We start from the raw sequence: 23,175 nt of genomic DNA, 5'->3' as shown, positions 1-23,175 counted from the left end.
GATTGCCCACAATTGAAGAAAAAGGGTCAATCAAAGAATAAGCACAAGGCTCATGTGGCTACATGGAGCGATGAAGAAGGTTCCGATGAAGAGGAACAAGAAGTAGCAAACTTGTGCTTGATGGCATTCGGGGAAGATTCTAAGGTAACCTCTAACTCATCTGATTTTGATGATTTATCTTATGATGAGCTATTAGAGGAATATAATGGGTTGGCTTCGGATTATGAGAAATTATTTTTAAAATATAAAAATGATGTTTCAAAATTGAAAAATGAAAATAAACTCATATCCAAAACCAACAATGATCTTGAAAGTAAATTAAAGATTTGCAAATCAAACTAGAAGAGTTTGAAAAGAAAAATTTAGATTTGCAAAATTTACTTTCAAAGGTCAATGATGATCATCAAAAGAAAATTGATGATCTTAAAATCTCTTTTGAAAAAGTTGGAACAAAACGTTTTGAAAAAGGAGAAAATTCAAAATCCAACTTTGTTAGAAAAGATTTTAGAAACTACAATCATAGAAATCCTCAACGAACCCTAAATGGTAAAATATTTAGAAGTATATGGGTTCCTAAAGGACTCATTACTACTAAAGATAAAGATATCCTACAAAAATGGATACCTAAGGGAACTAGGATTTTGGAAACTAATGAATATGGACCCAAAAGAATTTGGGTACCAAAAATCAAAAATTAATCTATGTTTGTAGGGAAAGGAGCATTGCTACAAGGCACGGGAAACAAATTCAAACTCATGGTACCTTGATAGTGGATGCTCAAGACATATGACCGGAGACAAAAGCCGGTTCATTGAGCTTAACGCCAAAAATGGAGGAGAAGTGACTTTTGGAGACAATTCAAAAGGTCACATTGAAGGTATTGGTACAATAGGTAATACCTCTTCCATACAAATTAAAAATGTTTTATATGTGAATGGATTAAAGCATAATCTATTGAGTATTAGTCAATTATGCGATAAAGGATTCAATGTCTTATTTGAAATTAATGGTTGTAAAGTCATTGACATTGCATCTAATCGGATTATGCTTGTTGGTCATAGAATAGGAAACATTTACATGGTGCATTTAGATTCTATTGATATGACTAATTTATGCCTAGTTGCTAAGGATGAGCATGATAGTTGGTTATGGCATAGGAGACTAGTCATGCTAGTATGAGTGTTTTGCAACGGCTAATTCAAGGTGATTTAGTTCGAGGGTTGCCTAAGCTTAAATTTGATAATGATAAAATCTGTGATGCTTGTGCTAAAGGAAAACAAAAACGAGTTTCTTTTAAATCTATTAATGATGTATCAACTAGTAGAGTATTACAATTGATCCATTTAGATCTTTTTGGGCCAACTAGAACTACTAGCTTGGGAGGAAAACAATATGCATTTGTCTTGGTAGATGACTATTCTAGATACACTTGGGTTCTATTCTTAAGTACTAAAGATGAAGCATTAGAAAATTTCATCACATTTTCAAAAATAATCCAAAATGAAAAAGGTTACTCTATCACTAGTGTTAGAAGTGATCATGGAACTGAATTTGAAAATCTTGGATTTATTGAGTTTTGTAATTCTAACGGTATTAGCCACAATTTTTCAGCACCTAGAACCCCTCAACAAAATGGAGTTGTTGAGAGGAAAAATCGAACTTTAGAAGAAATGGCTAGAACCATGCTTTGTGAAAATAATTTGCCAAAATATTTTGGGCGGAAGCCACAAATACCGCTTGTTATGTTGTAAATCGAGTAATGATTAGGCCAATTTTAAAGAAAACTCCATATGAAATTCTCAAAAATAAAAAGCCTAACATTAGCTATTTTCATCCTTTTGGATGTAAATGTTTTGTTTTAAACAACGGTAAAGAAAATCTTGGTAAATTTGATGCTAAAAGTGATGAAGGAATTTTTCTGGGTTATTCCTTAAATTCTAAAGCTTATCGTGTATTTAATAAAAGAACTTTAGTTGTAGAAGAGTCTATACATGTTGTTTTCGATGATAATCCCCTTCCGAGGAAGGATTCTTCTGTTAATGATGATGTAGGTATTGTACAAGCAAATGACGTTAGACATTACGTTGGAGAATCATCATCAAAGGAAGAAACAAAAGATGAGGAAACTCATGATCCCCTCGAGAATCCAACCATTGAAGAAAGGGAAGTATCTTTTCCAAGAGAGTACAACTATGTCAAGGATGGTGAAATTATAGGTGATCTATCAAAAGGGGTAACTACTCGATCTTCTCTTAGAAATATCTGTAATTATGTTGCATTTATTTCATGCATAGAGCCTAAGAACATCAAAGAAGCATTAAAAGATGAACATTGGATTATGGCTATGCAAGAAGAATTAAATCAATTTGAGAGAAGTAAAGTATGGACATTAGTTGAAAGGCCTAGTGATAAATCTACTGTAGGTACTAGATGGGTTTTTAGAAATAAACTTGATGAAAGTGGTAATATAGTGAGGAACAAGGCTAGACTTGTTGCTCAAGGCTATACTCAAGAAGAAGGCATAGACTATGATGAAACATACGCTCCCGTAGCTAGGATGGAAGCAATTAGAATGTTATTAGCATTTGCATGTTTCAATGAATTTAAATTATATCAAATGGATGTTAAAAGTGCATTTTTAAATGGTTTTATAAAAGAAGAAGTGTACGTGGAACAACCTCCAGGTTTTGAAGATTCAAATTTTCCGGATCATGTTTTAAAATTGACAAAAGCTCTTTATGGTTTAAAACAAGCTCCTAGAGCTTGGTATGAAAGATTGTCAAATTTTTTAATTGAAAAAGGTTTTTAAAAGGAAAGGTTGACACTACATTGTTTTTAAAGAGAAAAGGTAAAGATTTATTAGTAGTTCAAATTTATGTTGATGATATAATATTTGGTTCTACTAATGATGTTCTTTGTCAAGAATTTTCTAAGCTAATGCAAAGTGAATTTGAGATGAGCATGATGGGGGAGCTCTCATTTTTCTTGGGACTCCAAATCAAGCAAAGAAAAGATGGCATCTTCATTAATCAAGCTAAGTACGTCAAAGATATGCTCAAGAAGTTTGGACTGGAAAATGGGAAACCTCATAACACTCCAATGAGCTCTTCAACAAAGCTTGACTTAGATGAAGGAGGTAAATGTGTAGATGTTAAATATATAGGTCAATGATTGGCTCTTTGCTTTATCTAACTGCAAGTAGACCGGACATTATGTTTAGTGTTTGCTTATGTGCTAGATTTCAATCATGTCCTAAGGAATCACATTTACTAGCTGTTAAGAGAATCTTTAGATACCTTAAGGACACTCCTAGTTTAGGACTTTGGTATCCTAGAGACTCTAGTTTTAGCTTGCATGCTTTTTCTGATGCGGATTATGGAGGATGCAAATTAGATAGGAAAAGCACCTCCGGTACTTGCCAATTCCTTGGAAATATGCTGATTTCTTGGTTTTCAAAGAAACAAAATTGTGTTGCATTATCTACCACTGAAGCTGAATACATTTCAGCTGGTAGTTGTTGTGCACAAGTTTTATGGATGAAACAACAACTTTTTGATTATGGAATTGAAATATGTACTATTCCTATCAAGTGTGACAATACTAGTGCTATTTGTCTCACTAAAAATCCCATCCAACACTAGAACTAAGCACATTGAAATAAGACATCACTTCATTAGAGACCATGTCACTAAGGAAGATGTAGTTCTAGAATTTGTTGATACTTTGCACCAATTAGCGGATATCTTTACAAAACCCTTAGACAAGGAAAGATTTTGGACACTTAGGAGAGAATTAGGTTTAACTGACCTATCTTCACTTAGTGTTTAAAATAATTTTAGCACTTTTAATAAATACTGAAAAATGCTTACTATAATAATTTTTGATTGCATTCTTGCTATTAATTAGGGGGAGTTTGTGATTTTTAGTGAAAATTAATTTTATGTTCAAAAATCGATTAAAGATTAATTTAATTGTTTGAACATAATTAATTTTTTGATATATGAGTTGCCAATACCACTAGAAAAGATTAATTTAGCATTTTGTGCTTAAAAAAATCGGATTTTAGCATTTTGGTGCAGAGGGAATCGATTCCCCCCTTGAGGGAACCGATTCCTCCTTTGAAGGGGAACCGATTCCCCCACAGGGGAATCGATACCCCCCTGGGGTTCTGTTAAAATCGAACAGAAAACCCCAAAATCCCAAACCCTCTTTTATTATTTCTTCCGCCGTTTTCACCCTCTAAACCCCTCAAATCTCCATTTTTACCTCAAATCAACGATATTAATCGGAATTTGCTTCATAAATCATCTTCCAAACCTGTTGGAATCATTAAAATCGTGCAAACAACATCTAAATCCACTCAATCTTCATATTTCAAGGTAAATTTTTCTAAACTCTTTATTTCATTATTTTTGAACATAGGATTAGTTTCAATTAGTTCTAGGTTGAAATAGTGATCGGGCATTGATTATTTAGTGATTAGAAACTAGATGTTACAACTAATTTCATCAAAAACACAAGAATTTTTCAAATTTTTTTTAAATTTTCGAAATAAAAAAAAAAAAATGTTATTTTTCAAATTATTGTGTTTTGATCAAATTATATTGTTATTATGAAAAACTATACATATATTGTTTCTCAAAACCATATTTTTCAAAAGTTTTTCAAAAACTTTGCCCATTAGGATTGTTTTAGAGAATCTTGAAATATTGAGGACTCATTTGAGTTTTGGGATTAATTGAATTGCATACACTTGTTTTAAAATTGCAGGTTATTATATCTATTCCGATTTCCTTCACCATGTCAAATCCTAAACGTCCTAGGTCTTCATCTAGTCGTTCTAGTCGTCAACCAAATCCACCTCAAAATCCTCCTTCTATTCCAATTTCTAATCCCAATCCCCTGATCCTAACTTGACTATCCAAAATTCGTGTTTCAATCATCCTGGGTCTAGAAATCACCGATATTGGTATTATCAATATTTCGATTCTTACAAAATCCGGGAAGAACGTATTCCTTCTCGTCAAGCTATGTTAGCTATCGATTTTAAATATCTTCCCATTTTACAAGAATGGAAATTTGATAAACTATTTGATCTTGAACCCATCGTTTACCATCAACTTGTTCGTATATTCTACTCTAATGCTGTATGTGTTAAAAACCAAGCTGAAACAGAAACTATAGGAATTCGTTCCTACCTCCTAGGACAATTCTTATATATTGACCCAGCATATATAGCCAATACATTTGGATTAGATAATGATGGTATCTCGAATGAAAAACAAATTTTAGGTTCTCGTTACAAAAGAAGAGATAGTGCGAGTGTCTTAGACCTACATGAGCGTTTCTTCATCTAATGATTTCTTGGTGGTTTCGACCATCCGGAGGTCGTTATTCTACTCTTAGAGCTTTGGATCTTTGGTGGTTACATTGTTTCGAAAACCGTATTAAAATTAACCTACCTCAGATTATTTTTGCTGAAATTGTTGAAACCGTAAATCTTGTTCCTAACAAGAAACACTGTTCATCTCTAGTTTACGGTTGCTTTTTGAGTAATCTGTTTTCCAAAGCTGGGCTTAGAGTAAGTCTAGATGCCGTTTTTCCTCTTAAGAAACAAATAAATCTTCTTTCCTTAACGAGAGCGGGATGGGTAAAGGACAAAGAAACCGGTGAATGGGTTCGTTCTTCTACTCTGGGAGCTAGTTCTTCACAACCTCCACCCGAAGCTGACGAAGATCCCGAGTTTGAACAATTAATGAGGGATATTGATGAAGTTGAAGAAGAACCTGATCAGCCCGAAGAGCAGCCCGAGGAGCAAGCACAACAAACGCATCAAATGCCTCCATATTTTCAATCCTTTATGGAGACATTCGATTACCGATACGCTACCATGGACTCGCGTTTTTCCTCTATAGAGTCTCATTTATCCACAATGGGAGCTCAACAATTAGAGATTCTTCGGGAGATGCGTGCAAACAATGAATCAACCAACGCTCGTATCAATGAACTCACACACGAGATGGCCGCCATGCGAGCCCGTTTTCCTCCTACCGATCCGGATGCTTGATTTTATGTTTAGTTTTAAAACTTTGAACAAAATGAATATTGTTTCAACATTTTGATATGTTTGATTTTGTGGATTGTTGGATTTTGGATATATGAATGGTGTGAACTTATATGTTTGGTGTGTTTTATTTTTGCATCATTTACATTATCATTAGCAATATGACCAATTTTGCCATATCACATTATTTATGAATATTGATTTATGAAACTAATGGCTAACCTCTCTTTTGATTATGATCTTAGCAGCTTAAGCTTATAATTAATAAATCAATTGTCTAAATGATTTACAAAACCTTGTTTTACAATGAATTTTTGATTTAACAAAAAGGGGGAGAAGAATAAGTGTTAAAGTAAGGGGGAGTAATTTCTAATTTCAAAACTTGATTTCAAAAATCTTAAAATTACTAAAATGTTTTGTTATATCAAAAAGGGGGAGATTGTTAAAACATTTTAATATTTCGATATAACAAATTAAGTTAAATGGATTTTAAGATTTTCCAAAATGATTTCTAAGTATATTCGATATAACTATTCGAATATCAAAACATTACTCCAAATATTTCAAAAATCATTTTTGATCCTTACTTAAGTGTAAAATTAAGTTTTAATCATAAAACAATTTCAAAATATTTTACAAAGTATTTCGAACCAATTCAAAGCCAAAAATTCCAGAATACTCAGAGGGAACCGATTCCCCCCCCATAGGAGGAACCGATTCCCCCCTGAATGGTTTGGCTCCGAGATTTCCAGAATGCTCGGAGGGAACCGATTCCCCCCAAGGGGGTACCGATTCCCCCCTGTTCAACGGTCGAAATATTTGAATTTTACACTTAGGGAACCGATTCCCTATGATAGGGAACCGATTCCCCCCACTGTCCAAGCTGTTTTATTAAATGTTTTCACACTAAAACGGCTATAATATCTTCTCTAATTATCCCCAACGTTCAGAAGTGATTCAAGGTATATTTAAGCAAGCTTAGAAGCCATTGATCAACAACAAGAAACATCAAGCAACTAGAATCAAGAGAGAATCAAAGAGAAAGCATCAAACCTCAAGTTTGAGCATTTCAAGCCCATTTTCATTCAATATTCATTTTGCTTTCAAGAACACTTTTTGTGCTCAATTGTATTCATCTTTGAGTGTTCTTTTCTTTGTTCTAGAATTGTGCAAACATCTTACCTTGTGAGGTTTTCTTGTAAGTTTGCAAATTTGTAATCTTCTCTTTGAGAAAAGAGTGTTCTCAAGAGTTGGGGTATACTCTTGAGAGAATTGTAAGGTTATCTCTTTGGCCTCAAAAGAAAGAACAAATTAGTGAATTTGTTGGAAAATCCTTAGTGTGGATAGCTAAGGTAGTGGACGTAGACTTTGTTTGAGAAAGTCGAACCACTGTAAATCGCTGTGCAATTGCTTTCAATTTTCTGCAAAAGCTTCCACAAAATTTTTATTGCCAATTCACCCCCCTCTTGGCCAATTTCGTCATTCGATTAACTCAACAATTATCCTCGTAAAATTTTATAAATTTGCATTTTAAAGTTTAAAAAAAATCCATATATGATATTTCATTGGTCTTCTATATTTATGTTTAATTAGTTTCATTGGATTTAGACAGGTCACGGGGCTGTCTTGTAAACACCAATGAATAAATACAACATTTTCCTAATCAAATGTCATAATGACCATTAAGAAGCTGAAATCCACGAGAAAAGAATCTTGTATAGTGAAGCATAGATTTGGAGATCAATTTATTTTTTCAAGTTTAATTTACTAATTGACTTAATTATAATAAAAAATTATTTATTGTCGTTAATATATTATTAAAAATTATATTAATTCAGCGTGACATATAGAATGTGATGGGTGAATCGATTATAACCATTAGCCAGTTTGATTTTTACGTACGCCAGTAAATGAACAGAACGAACACGAACGAATATATGTTCATATTCGTTTGTTTAACTTTAATCGAATAAATGAATGAACACGAACATAAATAAATGAAAAATTTCTTGTTCGTGTTCGTTCATTTAAATGATAAACGAACACAAATGAACGAACATAAACGAACATAAACGAACACAATAAACGAACGTAAACGAACACAAGTGAACGAACTTAAACGAACACAATAAATGAACATAAATGATCGTAAACAAACATAAATGAAAATATATTTTTTTCTTTCCTAACAATTTTAGGATTATATTTTATTTAATAGTTTTGAGCTTTTTTTATTTGTATTTAAAATTAATTGATTTTTAAAATATTTATGGGTATCAAATTAAAATTTATTGGACTTTAATATTTTAAATGGGTCTAGAGAGACTGTGTTAAACATAAATGAACGCACATAAACAAACATAAACGAATGAAAATAAGCGAACATAAACGAGCATAAATGAATGAATATAAACGAACATATTACCGAACGTTCACGAACGTAAATGAACGAACGAGCGCTCTGTTCACGTTCGTTCATTTAATTAAACGAACACAAAATATTGATCATGTTCGTTCGTTTAATAAATAAATGAACATAAATGAACTTCCCGCCGAACTGTTCACGAATGGTCCGTTGAACATTCGGTTCGTTACAGGCCTATTTTTACGGTATCATGTCTGTAAGTAGGGATAGGGATAGACCAAGTCAGTTCAAATTTTCGATCAACTCAATTCGACCCAAAAATATAACCCTCAACCCAAACCTCGATTCTATCCGACTTAAGGGGTGACTTCACCCAACTTGAACTTGATCCAATTTTTTGGTGTAAAACCCGAACTAGACCTGACTCGAAATAAATATATTTATAAAAAATATTATTTTTATTCAATAAAATAGGGATCTAATTGAAAAAATAATATATATAGTGTTATTATTGTAATTATTCATAAATATATATGGGTTGGTCGGATATTTTTTATCCTAAATCTGAATCAAACCCGACCCGAATATATTTTCTAAAAAAAATTAACCCTATCAAATAGGGTTGAGATACATCGGGTTCGAGTCTTGCATCCATCCCTATCTATAAGAATGGATCGAAGGAGGAACATATGGATATCGTCATCCTTTTTAAAATTTAAATTATCTTATATTTAAATATTTATTTATATTTTTTTTATTAATAATTTATTTTGATTCTCGTAAAATTTTATTTTAAAATTTGAAAAAATGATCTTTCTTTGTTCATTATTGGATTTAGACAGGCCACGCGGCTGTCTTGTAAACACCAATGAATAAATACAACGTTTTCCTAATCAAATGTCAGAATGAGCATTAAGAAGTTGAAATCCACGAGAAAAGAATCTTGTATAGTGGAACATAGATTTGGAGATCAATTTATTTATTAAAGTGTAATTTATTAATTGACTTAATTGAAATAAAAATTATTTATTGTCGTTAATATACTATTTATAAAAAAATAATAGTGGATATGAATATATATCATTAGTACTGAATAGCGGTGAATGATACACAATATTTCTTCTTAGAACGTATTAATTTGACCCCATAGATGGGATCACCACCCCATAACATGTTACCGTCAAAAATAGAACCCGTATGTATTCTAGAGAATCTCTTAATTGTTTCAAAGCAAGAAAGAGATTTTTTAATCAGAAAGAATTTAGTTCAGATATATAATATCTATCCAGAAGTTTTTGCAACTCAATCATGTAAATCTTGTACAGAAAAAGAGATATTTATAGGTTCAAATTAGTTATTTAAAAAAATTATCAAAAAATTTATTTAAATTTCAAGGTTTGTCTTGCTTCTAGCACGTTCAATGACAGTAGACGACTTACAAATTGGATTTGAAACGAAAATATTATATTTAAATATCGATAGAATTTAGGTTTTGATATGGGTATTGACAATTTTATTCAAATATCATCCAAAAAAAATTATTACATCATCCTTTTACTGATGTGTACCAAATTAACACTCTTTTACTGATGTGGGTAAAATACGTGTTTCAGGAGATGAGCTTTTCAATGATTTTTTTTATCCACAACAAAAAAACTCTTGAAAAGCTCATCCTCTGAAACGCGTCTTTCATAAAACCTTGAAAATTTTACCACCAAAATGCGTAATCCTCTTATATCATCCTAAAACAAAAAACAAAAAACAATTTAAATATCGATAGAATTTAGGTTTTGATACAGGTATTGGTAATTTTATTCAAATATCATCATAAAACAAAAAACATCATTACAACATTTTTTTGGGTATCAAATAAACATTCTTTACGGACATGAATGAAAGGCGTGTTTCAGGAGATGAGTTTTTCAAGAATTTTTATCCATATCAGTAAAATCCTTGGAAAGCTCGTCCTCTGAAACGTGCCTTTCATCTACATCAGCAAGACCTATGAAAAGTTCGTTCCCCTAAAACACACTTTTCATAAAACCCTTGGAAAGTTTATCAGAAATGCGCCTTCTTCTTATTTTATCAGAAAGGATGCTAGTTTGATACATATTCGAGAAAAGATGCACCGTGCATCCCATTATTTGAGAAAAATGATTAAATTAAATTTAATGTATTAAGAATAAATAAATAAATAATTTGCATACCTATTAATTTTTAAAAAAAAAATTAAAATTTTGAACATTCATTCTTAAATTTTTAAATATATCACTGCATCTAGTTATTAGAGATGGTGAGTGGACCCAAATCCAACTCGAGAATTATATCTCTTTATTTACATTGAATTTAATTTAAATTTAGAAATGTTATGTTTAATTTAAAAATAGATTTAATTTATAAGATAAAAAATTATACTTAATACGATCTAACATAAATATATATTTTTCTAAAAAATTATTTGAGATAATTATAATATTTTCTAACGTCAATTTGATTTGTATTTTTCATCATAAATCTAAACTCGACTCATTTTATACTTGAAAATATATTAATCCAACTTGACCTAAATATAAACTAAAAAATAATAATATTATCAAATTAGATAAATCAAAACTCGTCATATTTGAATTAATGATAAATTATGCGTTTAATATTTAAACTGTCAGTTTTGATTTATTTAATACTTAAACTTTCATTTTTTTTAACTATAACTAATGGTTAGTTTTTGTTTTATTCTAGTAATTCGTTGTTAAACACTTAACGACACTGCAGTTTTTATGGGTAAATTATATCATTAATAACTCAACTATCTCCTCACTCATATTTTGATAATAAATTCTAATTTTTTTTTAATTTAACTACTCAACTTTCAAATTATTCATATTTTAATCACTCTAATTTATTTTATGAATAATTTTTGTGACATGAATTTTTTTATTATTTTATTAATATATAATTAAAATAAATAATTAAATTTGAAAGTTAAGTAATTGAATTAAAAAGTTTAAACTTTACTAACCAAAATAGGAGTGAGAAGATAATTAAGTGATAAATGATACAATTTACCTAAAAAAAAGTTCCACATGTGGATCACCCATAAATTTGTAACGGTAAGAAATTAAAACGAAACAAAAACTATACATTATATCTGATTTTGAAAAAATTAAAAGTTTAAATACTAAAATATGAAAAAATAGTTTATGTAATAAACTATAATTAACCTTAAATCAAATTGTTGATCTCTAATGGTCATCACATTCCCATTATAAATAAAGTATGCGTTTCTTTTGTGCTCCTTGAGCTATACAAAGGAGTAAGCTAAGTCGTAGTTCCTTCTTGTTTTCCTAATCATGACGGCTTCATTTCGTAGTTCAGAACCGGTTCGGAGTAGGCCGGAAACCCAAGCTGTTTTCGAAGTTGAAAGACGTAATCCGATACAAGCTAGTAACACTGGCGCCCGGAGTAACCTGTTCATGGAGGGTGGCTGCGTTTCATTGACTTGGGACGATTTGTGGGTCACGGTTGCCGGAGGAAGATCGATCCTTCGGGGATTAACAGGCTACGCCCGCCCCGGAGAGCTCTTGGCAATAATGGGTCCTTCCGGTTGTGGCAAGTCCACGCTTCTCGACACCTTAGCTGGTAAAAATTCATTAAACCGCATATGTTCCATGAAAATTCATTCATGGTGAGAAGAACAGATGATCAGTTTTTCATTTACAGGGAGACTTGGTCCAAACACAAGGCAAGCAGGAGATATTCTCATCAATGGCCGTAAACAAGCCTTGGCTTATGGAACATCAGTAAGAAGAAGATAGAAATCAACAAAAACAATAAATTTTGATCAAAAAAGTTTTTTTTTCATACAAATCATATTTACTGCAGGCGTATGTAACCCAAGACGACGCATTGATCACCACACTGACCGTACGCGAATCTGTTTACTACTCGGCTCAGCTTCAACTGCCTGATACAATGACGAGATCGGAGAAGAAAGAGAGAGCCGAGATGACAATAAGAGAAATGGGATTGCAAGACGCCATGGATATTCGGATCGGTGGGTGGGGAGCTAAAGGGCTGAGCGGTGGCCAAAAGAGGAGAGTCAGCATTTGCATTGGGATCCTCACAAAACCAAAGCTTCTGTTCCTCGATGAACCCACCAGTGGGCTCGACAGTGCCGCTTCTTACTATGTTATGAGCAGAATAGCCAGCTTGAACCAGAAGGATGAAACTGGAAGAACGATCGTTGCTTCCATTCATCAGCCTAGCTTTGAAGTGTTTCAACTCTTCACCAATCTATACCTTTTATCTGCAGGCAAAACAGTCTACTTCGGTCCTCTTTCTGCAGCAAATGAAGTATATCATTCTCCTTTTCCTAGTACCATAATCCCACATGGAATTGGCGTAACAATTAACATACTAATCTGTCTTGTTTTCTAAAATATGGTCCAGTTTTTTGCTTTGAATGGATTCCCATGCCCCAATCTCCAGAATCCATCAGATCACTTCCTCAAAACCATAAATAAGGATTTCGACAAGGTATGATCCGACCCTTTACTCTAAACGACTTTTTTCATCACAAATCTCGAAAAGACTAATATCGCGTACGATCTTAGGATATCGAGCTAGGATACGCGAATGGTATCCCGACAGAGGAAGTAATCGATATCCTGGTGAAGTCATACAAGTCTTCTGATGTGTATCAAATGGTTCAGTATGAGATTGCTCAGATTTGTAAACAGGTTGGGTTAATAGCAGCAACTCATTCTTTTTTCTTTTTTCTTTTTCTGTATGGAATGACAAATAAAAGATACTCCATATTGTAAGGGTGGGGAAGCGTTGGAGAAAAACAAAGGGCAGGCTAAGTTCTTCACCCAGTGCCATGTCCTGACTAGAAGATCTTTCACTAACATGTCTCGTGATCTCGGCTACTATTGGATGCGTCTGTGTATCTATGTCGCGTTATCCGCTGTCCTCGGCACCGTGTTTAGCCACATCGGGATGGGCGACGGATCGATTCAGGCTAGAGGTTCACTGCTAATGTTTGTGGCATCATTTCTAACCTTCATGGCCATTGGTGGATTCCCTTCTTTTGTCGAGGAAATGAAGGTTTGTGATTGTTTTCATCGAACTTTACTAGACGATCATCTCGTCGGTCCATCGAATTTTAATTTTTGTTATCGTTTTAGATATTCGAACGCGAAAGACTAAACGGGCACTACGGAGTGACTGCCTTTGTCATTGCAAACACATTATCTGCACTGCCATTCTTGGCAATGGTGGCACTGATTCCAGGCGCAATTACTTACTTCCTCCCGGGACTTCACAAGGGATATCAACACTTCTTGTTCTTCGTAACCATATTATTCGCTTGCATGATGTTGGTCGAGAGCTTGATGATGATCGTCGCGAGTTTGGTACCGAATTTCCTGATGGGAATCATAGTCGGTGCCGGAATTCAAGGCCTAATGATATTGGTCGGCGGATTCTTCCGATTACCGACCGATCTTCCGAAGCCAGTTTTTAAATATCCCTTGTACCACATCGCCTTCCACAAGTATGCTTTCCAGGGATTGTTCAAGAACGAGTTTGAAGGCACGACATTCCCTAATGCACAAGGTGGAACGATCAGTGGTGAAGAAATCTTGAATCAAACATGGCACTTAGAAATGGGATACTCCAAGTGGGTCGATCTTGCTATCTTGTTCGGAATGGTCGTGCTCTATCGGCTTTTGTTCTCGGTCATCGTCAAGACGACCGAGAAGGTGAAACCGATGGTCGTGAAATTCCGGTCGGCGGCTCACAAGGAAAGAGTGCAGGCCATGGTAAATCCATCGGCCGCACCTCCTGATGAAGAGAAGAGACAGTGCCAGTAATCACTTTCAAGATAATTTCGCTAGGGAAATCGTTACCGAGTTTATGAAATGTAATATTAACTTTGTTATTATCATAAAGTTACTGTTTTGAAGTTAAAGACTCATTTCCTATAACGTAATACGTTTAATTTTTATTTTTAAGAATAATTAGATTAATTGAGTTTGATGGTTAAAATTAAAAAAAATTAAAAATAAAAGATTTAAACTTTAAATATAGATTGGAAAATAGGAATGAAAGATAAAAATAAATAAAGATTCCTCGTACATTTTTATGTAGTTGCATGTCTTAAATTATTACCCGCCAGCTTTTAGTATTGGTTTGAACGTTGAAACATGCGGATACGACCACTAAATGTAGAGTTCAAATCGGAAAGAAACAGGTTCTATATTAGGGTAAACTATACCACCCAACTATAATCCCTTTTATTTTGACAATAATTTTTGAATTCTTATCAATTAAGTCACCTAATTATTTAAATACATTTAATCAAACCACTAACTGATAACTAAAAAATTTAGTATAATTACACGTTTAACTACCATATCATTACTTTCGTTGACAATAATTATTCCTAATTTAGTAACCATGCATGCACAATGGTGGGGTTCATAAGATTTAAATCCCTTAGACAATAGATTTAACTCTTTACACACTCTTCAAAATTAAGGGAGAACATGAGATACTTCCTAGGGACGGAACAATGACTAAATATTAGTAGGATCAAAATATATATTAGATCTTTTTAAAAAATATAATGGTTTATTAAGTATTTAAATTCAAAAATTAAAAGATAATGTTTAATTTATCTAATATCTAAGACCTAAATTGTTATTAGACCAAAAGACTTGAGAATATTGGATTATTCTTCTTTAGTTCGACTACTACTTAATTAAATATTTAATAAATTTTGTAATTTTTTTAAATTTGAATATTCAAGTATTTAGTTTCTCTACTTTTAATTAAAAAAATATTTTATGTGTTCTTTTGATTTAATAATTATAGTTTAATTGCCTCCTCCGGAATTATATTGACAACATGAGCAGAATGTTTTCTTTATGAAAATATATATAATCTAATTTAATGAAATTGCTTATAATTAGATTTCAATTATTAAATTAAATAGTGGATGAACTAAATTCTTTGTATTAAAAATAAAAGGAATTAAACTTCAAATGCACAAAATATATAGGAATTAGAGTATAATTTTTGGATTAATAATTTTTTATTAGCATGCGATAATTATAAGATAATATATGTTTAAAAAACTCTTAATCATTTAACAATGAACACTCAAATACCCTTACAAAAATTATACTCGAGTCCATAATCTCTAAATATAATAATTACACTTTTAACCATTAAGGTCGCTTAACTCGTGTTTATATTAATATTTTTTATTAAGAATGCAAGACATAACGATTACTAGACAAACTTAGGGTGAATTTTATCATTATATATATTTTATTCTAAGATTATATTGCCGGAGATATATCAGGTGATGCATTGTTCGTTTCTTTGTGGATCTTACAAAAACAGAATTTTGCATTATATTTCTTAGAGTGGATTATATTTTGGTTGATCAAAGATACCCTCATTACTACTTAGATATTCTATCATGACTAAACCTACCATTATCTTAGGCATATAATAAACATATACATAAGTGTATGTTCGTATTAGGGGATTCAAATTAATCCGTTACCGTTAATTGTAACTGTTATAAAGGTTAACTGACTGTTTAGACTAAACGGTAAAGTTAACCAACCATGAACACTCCTAATTAATTGATATGTATGCATGGATGTATGTCTCGTAGGCATCATTGTTATTTCTTTTCTCTTTCGGTCCTGCATATATGTATATGTTTTATGCATGCATGTATAGGCATCATTGTTATTTCTTTTCATTTTCAGCCCTGGTGGGCGGCGTTTTGTATCATGTAAAGAAGTCTCTTCACAGTCGTGGGCTGTTTGTTGCGAGGTGACCTCGGTCATGGGCTTGCAGTCCGTGATAATCTTTGCTTGGGTTGTTTTCAGACTGATTTAGCTGTAATAACTCAGAAAGCGATTAAAGCCGCACGTTCGAGTCGTTGAAGTTCGAAAGGTGTGACAAGTGGTTTTACTTATATGTTAAATTTGCATATACTGGCACTTTTGGGGCTTTGGACACCATATTTTCTTACATATGAGATTTCATTGAAGAAGCTACTTCAATGTTTTATGTTATCTATGTGTAACAGCAGGGAGAAGATGGTTTACGCAGCATCGACGAGGGGCATGACAATCTGACAGAATTCAATTTTTTTAAGGAAAATTATTTTTATTTTTACCGTTAGTTTCAATCATTCATCCTCACTTGTTCAATCATTAAAAAAATACAAAATTTAAAATTTTTATAGATGATGGTAAATTTTACCTCATTTATTTATTTAGAGAGGTAAAAAAATTTTACTGTTAATCTCAATCATTCATTCTCACTTGTTCAATAATTAAAAAAATACAAAATTAATTTTTTTATAGGTGAGAGTGAATTTTACCTCATATATTTACTTAGAGAGGTAGAATCTCTTAACCAAATAAAAAACTTAAAAGATTATATATATATATGTATATAATCCGTTAACACAATATAAAGCTTAAAAATTGTATATATATTTTTGAAATATTAAATAAGTGTAATTGTATGACTTAAATTTATAGTATAAAATGAAGATATTTTCAAAAATAAGAATGAATTATTTTAATTTAAAAAAAATAATGTAACATCCCAAATTCCGGGGTAGCAATTTCGAGTTTATCAGAGAGGTATGTGGACCTTGTGAATTTCATAATTTAAGTCGTTGGATTTAATTGGGTTGGAATTGAGCCCAATTATCCATAAAAGAGATATTTTTGAATGGTAGAAAGATGAGAAGGGACCAAAAACATAATTACCCCCATTTTAAAAGATGATAGCTTTTATATCTCTCATTTCATCTTCTTCCCTTCATTTTTTCTTCTTCCTTTCTCCACCTTTTCTTCTCCATTCTTCCACCCAAGTACCATAGCTCAAAGGTAAGTTCTTAAGCCTCTTTCATACTTCAATTTCGCTCCTAATCCCTCTAGCAACATCATTTTAATGATTCAAAACCTTGAGCTATTTGTTTATAAGAAAAGTGGGGTTTTATCATCTAAATCTTGGTGGAGGGTGATTGCTAGCTAAAGGAGCTTAATTTTTGGATTCTTTATCCAAGGTAGTGTATTTCTAATCATTTGGAGTGTTAAGGCTTTCATAAATATGAATAATTGCAAAGATTTGTGTAGTTGAGCATATTAGGGTTTAAACTTGATTTCATGATTTAATTACGTTTTATATGTAAATTTTTATGCAACTTTAAAGCCCTAAGTAATATCCTAAAGCTTTATCATGAGATTAAGAATCAAACTAAGACATTTAGGATGAATTTTGGGTGTTTCTCGAGCCTAAACAAGTTATTTCTGGGTTTGAGTATCGATACTAGATGAACAATATCGATATTGGATGAATTGGGGCAAAATTTAGGATTTTCCAATAGGGAGCATTGATACTGAGGATGGGAGTATCGATATTGATCCCTTGGTATCGATAATGAAGCTTTTAGTATCGATATTGAATGCTCGGAATCAATACTAGGTTCTCAGTATAGATACCCTTGGTCTCCGTATCGAATAAACTGGTATACATACCGAAGATCGGATATTCATATTAAAGGCTTGATATCAATACCCAAAGTGGTTGAGTGACTTCAAGATGTTAAATAGACTCAAGAGTGAGGACCTTAATATCGATCGAGATCGAGCATCTATTTCGGGTGTGAGAGATTACTAAAATGCCTTTAGGGGATGTAAATTACCAAATTACCCTTATGGGTCTCGTAGTGAGTAACTAAGAATGAAATATCATTATAGAGGGTATATCGGAAAACAATATGACAAATTAATCAAATTACAAAATAGAGGAATCATGTACTATTAGCATGTTAATGAACCGAGGACATACAATTGTTCATCCGATTCAACGGAAAATTAAGGGAAAGTGTGGTAAGAGTGACTAGAGTATTGCTACCAAGTAATGAACCCGAGTCAGATATCGAGCAACTAACTAATACAACCAACAACAAACACAATAATCATCGTAGAATCACGGAATGCGTAGAGACTTATCTAGAGACAAAGAATGACTAAAATGCCCTTAAGTAATGAATGAACAAAATAGACCAACTTAATAACTAACATCAACAATAAACCCTTGCATAACGTTCTAGATGAGAGAACGAGCGAGATAACAAATACTGAGAGGATGACCTCACTTTAGTATGTCCAACTATGCTACAGTGTAGACAGATTACCTTAGTTGCCCTAATAGGGCATTGTCAATGCACGAGGCACTTCAGTGGTTAACTAGGGCGCGAGGCCTAAACACTCACGAGGAGTGGGTTAGTAATGTTAGTGTTGTGCGATCTTTGGGCCCTTAGTCATGCATGTATAGTTGCATCAGTCCAGTAAAACATATATCTTAAATCTTGACTTGAAGGTTATGTGAGACCGAGCCAATGCTTCAGTTGAGCGGGAATTGTACCAATGCTATGTTACACCGAGTTCCCCCTCCATGATCTACCTGATGGCTATGTAAGACTAGGAGATTAGTCAAAACCTTAGTGAAAATTTCATCGATGCTATGTGACATGGGTTTTCTTAGTTAACTAGTTTTTGATGACTATGTGAGACTAGATACTAGTCAGGGTTGCATTCAAACAATGAACAATAAAGTCGGTGTTAAATTCAGATAATGCACAAGAGTGTCAGTGTTGCATTCAGATAATGCGGAGGAGTGTCTTAGTCTACAGAAGGCTCATAATTACCAGTCTCAAAGTTAACCCTTGAAACAGGTTTATTCAACAAATTTTCTGCAACTTTGGCCAGATTCTTCAGATTTTCCTTGGTTGAAACATCCACAGAGGAAAGCTCCCCTTTCAGCTTATCATCCTGTATGATTAGTTAATTCAGTTAAATCAGTGATAAAATTTGAAGCAAGAATATTACTGCTTGAAGATGACTTATTTAAACCTGGATGCGGAGATAATTCTTCTCGGAACTCAAAGCTTTGAAAACAACGGAAATGTGAAAATCAACCATATGCCTTCACTGAACGCGTTGATTAATGGGGTAGAACCGCCGGAGATTAACCAACCGATTACACCCCATCGTGCCGCTTGCTTTGCTGTGTATTTCTCTGTAAGTTTTTCTGAGCCTGTTCCCAAGGATAGCACCAAGAATCTGTTGTAATGATCTGCTGCTTTAATGCATGAGAAATCGGAATGCCCTTTGTTTATCTGTTTTGTCACTTCACCAATGGCAACTAAAGCCTGTGAAATTCAGTAAGTGTTAGTCACACATCCCATACTTAAACACATAATTGCCAGTTAATAGTTTTGTGGTGTGTTACCGGATTATTAGCAGCGACCCCACCGTCGATAAGATTGAACTTCTTAACCTTTCCATTAGTGTCTTCTGTTTCAAAATAATGGACAGGAAGATAAGTTGGAGCAGCTGAAGTTCCAATGCAAATATCCGACAGTAAGGCATTCAGGTCTGGATATTTCTTCACCTAAAGAAGAATGGTTAAATCAGTATATCTATAGAATAGTGTATAAAAACTTGATATCAATACCAACATCATAAGTGGAAACAATTAACGTCCACATCAACAGAAATTAAATGCTCTGTTAGTCAAGAAAGTCCACCTTGATGAAATTAAACAATTTCAAAGGCAAAATTGATGTGAAAATACGATAGAAATGAAATTGATAAATTTAATCTACTGTTGGGGGCAACCGTGACCCTTAAGCCATAATTTAATAATTTCTAACCAATAAAATTGTCTTATAATATCCAATAAATAATGCTTTCAAATAATTATGAATGTTATTTATTTATAATAATTAAATAATTTCCTACAATAGAATTATCTCACCATCCCAACCAAGTATTTTTGTGGATATAACAATCGAGTTTAATTGACTAGAAACCTAGCGCACCATGACGAACCTTGTCTACATGTGATACAAGAGCAAATACTGCCTACTCTGGCTTTGTAAGGAGGATGGAGGCCGAAGAAATGAGAATGTTTCGATGAGCATTTGGTAGGACTCTGTGGGACATGACACCAAACTCTGCTATTAGGACGTCCTTGGGGGTGGTGATTGTATCCGAAAAATTGAGAGAGGGAAGACTACGGTGGTTTGGGCATGTCCTTAGGCGACAATCGTCGGATACGGTCGGAGGGTAGAGTTGATTACAGTCGACGGTGCCAGAAGGAGATGACGACCAATGCGGAAGTGGGAAGACTGCTTGAGATCTGACTTGAAGGATTTAGCCCTTACCGAGGACATGACCTCTGATAGGAAAGTATGGAGACTTAAGATCAGGGTAGCCGAGTAGTGCGGGTCACAGTTATAGGTTATAACATCTATGTCTTCTTTTTAATGCATTTGTAGTAATTTACTGACTTCTACTTTCTTCACGTTTCTGTCATTGGAATTTATGAAGGCTTAGATCTAAGGTAGCGGAATAGTGTTGCCTTAGTTTAGGTTTTAACACATTTGACTTTACTCATTCTCGTAGCTTGCTATCGTTGGCTTCTGTATATCCTTCTCTCCATGTTTCCTCTTTTTAAATTTAGTCGGATCTTACGTTTCTGTTTATATTGCAGAGATTTTTATGCATGGATTTATTTGCAGGGATTACTTCTCATTACAGACGCGCATAAGAAGACTGCTTATAAAAAAACGGTCAACTATTTATTTATTTATTTATTTATACATGCATTGTATTTTATTTTTATTTATAATTTTTATGACTGCCGGAGGTCTTCTACGGAAGCTGCTTTCAACCTGATGTTGGGAACAACCTACTACCCTACCTCTCTCTTACCCCATTGCACATGAGAATAGGGTTTCGTTATTGTCGTTGGCTTTGTAATAATAGTTTATACCATCACGTGTTTATCATGTATTATATTTATATCATATAGATTTCGACATGTTTGTGTCATGTCTAATGTTACCGTAAATACTGCAAGCATCCCATCCTCTTATAATCTGATTAAGACTATAATAATATTCGAATCAAGATCAAAATAATATATATTTACAAGGAATAATTGTACCATGATGACCAATAGTCCTATCCTTGTATCATACAAGATGATTCTTCTGGTTCACATCTTCAATGGAGGGGTAAGAGTTTGCGAGAATCGGTACACCAGCGAGAATACGAAGCATGGAGGTTCGGCCAGTCGGATGACGGGCAATAAGCGAAATGGTGCAGCCATAGGGAGAGTACCTGCTCTTGCTCCTCGTGTTCTAGCCTTTCTATGGTCTCTTCCAAGACCTTCTCTAGCTCGGCTCTTTCCCCGATGCCGAGCACCGGCACATGGATGCCATTGCTAGCTCGGCAGAGCAATGGCAGCCATGACTTTAACAACTTCATCTTCGTTTCCCTCCAGTTATCCTCGTTGCCTTCTCCGGTCCCGTCCGGTGCCATATCCATCTCCATTGCCCTTGCTTGTTTGAACAAGAAGGCTGCACATTTGAATCACCAGACGGAAAAAACTAGGAGCATCAGTGTAATATTTCAAAATTTTCGAACACATTCGGATTTGACATCGAACAATTTAGTACAAGCATTCCAACAACACTATCAATTGACATCATATCCGTAAATCAGTGTCTCAATGTAATATTTCTCAAGATCATCGCAAAATTGAAACATCCGTGATATTAAAACATAATACATCTATGATCGGGACTGCGATCGTAATTTAATACTATGATCGGCATTCTTATTCAAATCTAGCAAAGAAGAAAGGGGGAAACGTACCGGAAATCTTAACGAGGGAACCCTGAACCCGTGGCTCAGACGAAAGAGAAAGCGAAGCCAGATTTGAAGCCGACGCCCACCGCTCAACAGCATCTTCCACAAACCCACAAGCAACCATCTTCTCCGCCAACCAAAGAAGCTCAGCCGCCAGCTTCTCCGCCGAATTCCCAGACCGGTTCACATCCTCTCTCCCGTTCCCGTTCCCGTTCCCTCCTCCCCTGGACCAAGCCCCATCCCCAACTGATCGAACCGTCCTCAAAACCCTCTTCACCAAATACTGAACCGGAGCAGGTCCGGCGCCGTCTAGAAAACCAACCCTATCTTGCCCCGATTCAACCATCGCAGCCTCAAGGTAGCAAAGGGTCCTCGAAAAAGCCGAAGACAAAACCGACCGGTTCACTTCACGCAAACCGTGGGTATCCGCCCTACGATTCTCTTCTATAAGTCTCTCGGCTAAAGATCGAACAATCGCGTACTTCCTCGAACTAACGGGAACATCATTAACAATAGTCAGTACCTGCAACAGAGCTCGAGCAATCCCGGAATCGTCAACTCCAGAAGCAACCGCGTAACGATCGTTCCCTTTCAAGGGATCAAACGTAGAAAACTGGGGTTGGGATTTAGGGGGTAAATCGGAGACGAAAAGAAAAGAAAGTAAGCGAAGGAAGAGGAGAAAAGACGAAATAAGAACGTAGCGTATGATTTCAAGAGGCTTGAATCTTTCGGCTAAGTTGAAGAACGATTTGTCGGCATAAATGAACGCTGAAGACGCCATGGACCGGAGGAGCAAAGGGGATATGATGGATGGTGCGTTGTCCATCATGTCCGTGTCCGTGTCCATGATGGTCTTTTCTACTTCTGGGGAGGAGAGGAGGGGAGGGGAGGATTAAGTTTTCGTATCAATGGAGAGAATATTCGAGATGGGGAAGAAGGAAGGAAGAAAGAACAGAGATTTTGGTGTTTGTGTTTTGTCT

At 34.1% G+C, this 23,175-nt stretch overlaps 2 protein-coding genes and 1 pseudogene across 2 annotated transcripts; 1 reads left to right on the top strand and 2 right to left on the bottom strand.

The window, feature by feature from the left end:
• Positions 1-11,712: 11,712 nt before the first annotated feature.
• On the top strand, positions 11,713-14,351 carry LOC120171631 (ABC transporter G family member 1-like). Its single transcript, XM_039179312.1, has 7 exons — positions 11,713-12,068; positions 12,150-12,229; positions 12,312-12,782; positions 12,879-12,965; positions 13,043-13,168; positions 13,254-13,535; positions 13,616-14,351. The coding sequence occupies exons 1-7, from the start codon at positions 11,780-11,782 to the stop codon at positions 14,300-14,302; spliced, it is 2,022 nt and encodes a 673-aa protein (XP_039035243.1). The 5' UTR covers positions 11,713-11,779; the 3' UTR covers positions 14,303-14,351.
• A 4,805-nt stretch (positions 14,352-19,156) lies between these two features.
• Positions 19,157-19,997, bottom strand: LOC120171547 (annotated as a pseudogene).
• Positions 19,998-21,392: 1,395 nt separating this feature from the next.
• Positions 21,393-23,175, bottom strand: LOC120171632. The gene is made up of 2 exons (XM_039179313.1): positions 22,202-23,175; positions 21,393-21,903 (listed from the first exon to the last, which is right to left on the bottom strand). Exons 1-2 carry the CDS (start codon positions 23,040-23,042, stop codon positions 21,548-21,550), a joined length of 1,197 nt encoding a protein of 398 aa, XP_039035244.1. The 5' UTR covers positions 23,043-23,175; the 3' UTR covers positions 21,393-21,547.

The sequence above is a fragment of the Hibiscus syriacus genome, unplaced genomic scaffold (genome assembly GCF_006381635.1).
Source record: "Hibiscus syriacus cultivar Baekdansim isolate YM2019G1 unplaced genomic scaffold, ASM638163v2 tig00111834_pilon, whole genome shotgun sequence".
Classification (NCBI taxonomy): Eukaryota; Viridiplantae; Streptophyta; class Magnoliopsida; order Malvales; family Malvaceae; genus Hibiscus; species Hibiscus syriacus.
This window is presented reverse-complemented; position numbering and strand designations above follow the sequence as displayed.

Coding starts and splice junctions, on each gene's coding strand:
- LOC120171631 (XM_039179312.1), top strand. CDS start 11,780: ATGACGGCTTCATTTCGTAGTTCAGAACCGGTTCGGAGTAGGCCGGAA. Junction 12,069..12,149: donor GCTTCTCGACACCTTAGCTG/GTAAAAATTCAT, acceptor TTTCATTTACAG/GGAGACTTGGTCCAAACACA. Junction 13,536..13,615: donor CTTTTGTCGAGGAAATGAAG/GTTTGTGATTGT, acceptor TTATCGTTTTAG/ATATTCGAACGCGAAAGACT.
- LOC120171632 (XM_039179313.1), bottom strand. CDS start 23,042: ATGGACACGGACACGGACATGATGGACAACGCACCATCCATCATATCC. Junction 21,904..22,201: donor TTCCCTCGTTAAGATTTCCG/GTACGTTTCCCC, acceptor TCAAATGTGCAG/CCTTCTTGTTCAAACAAGCA.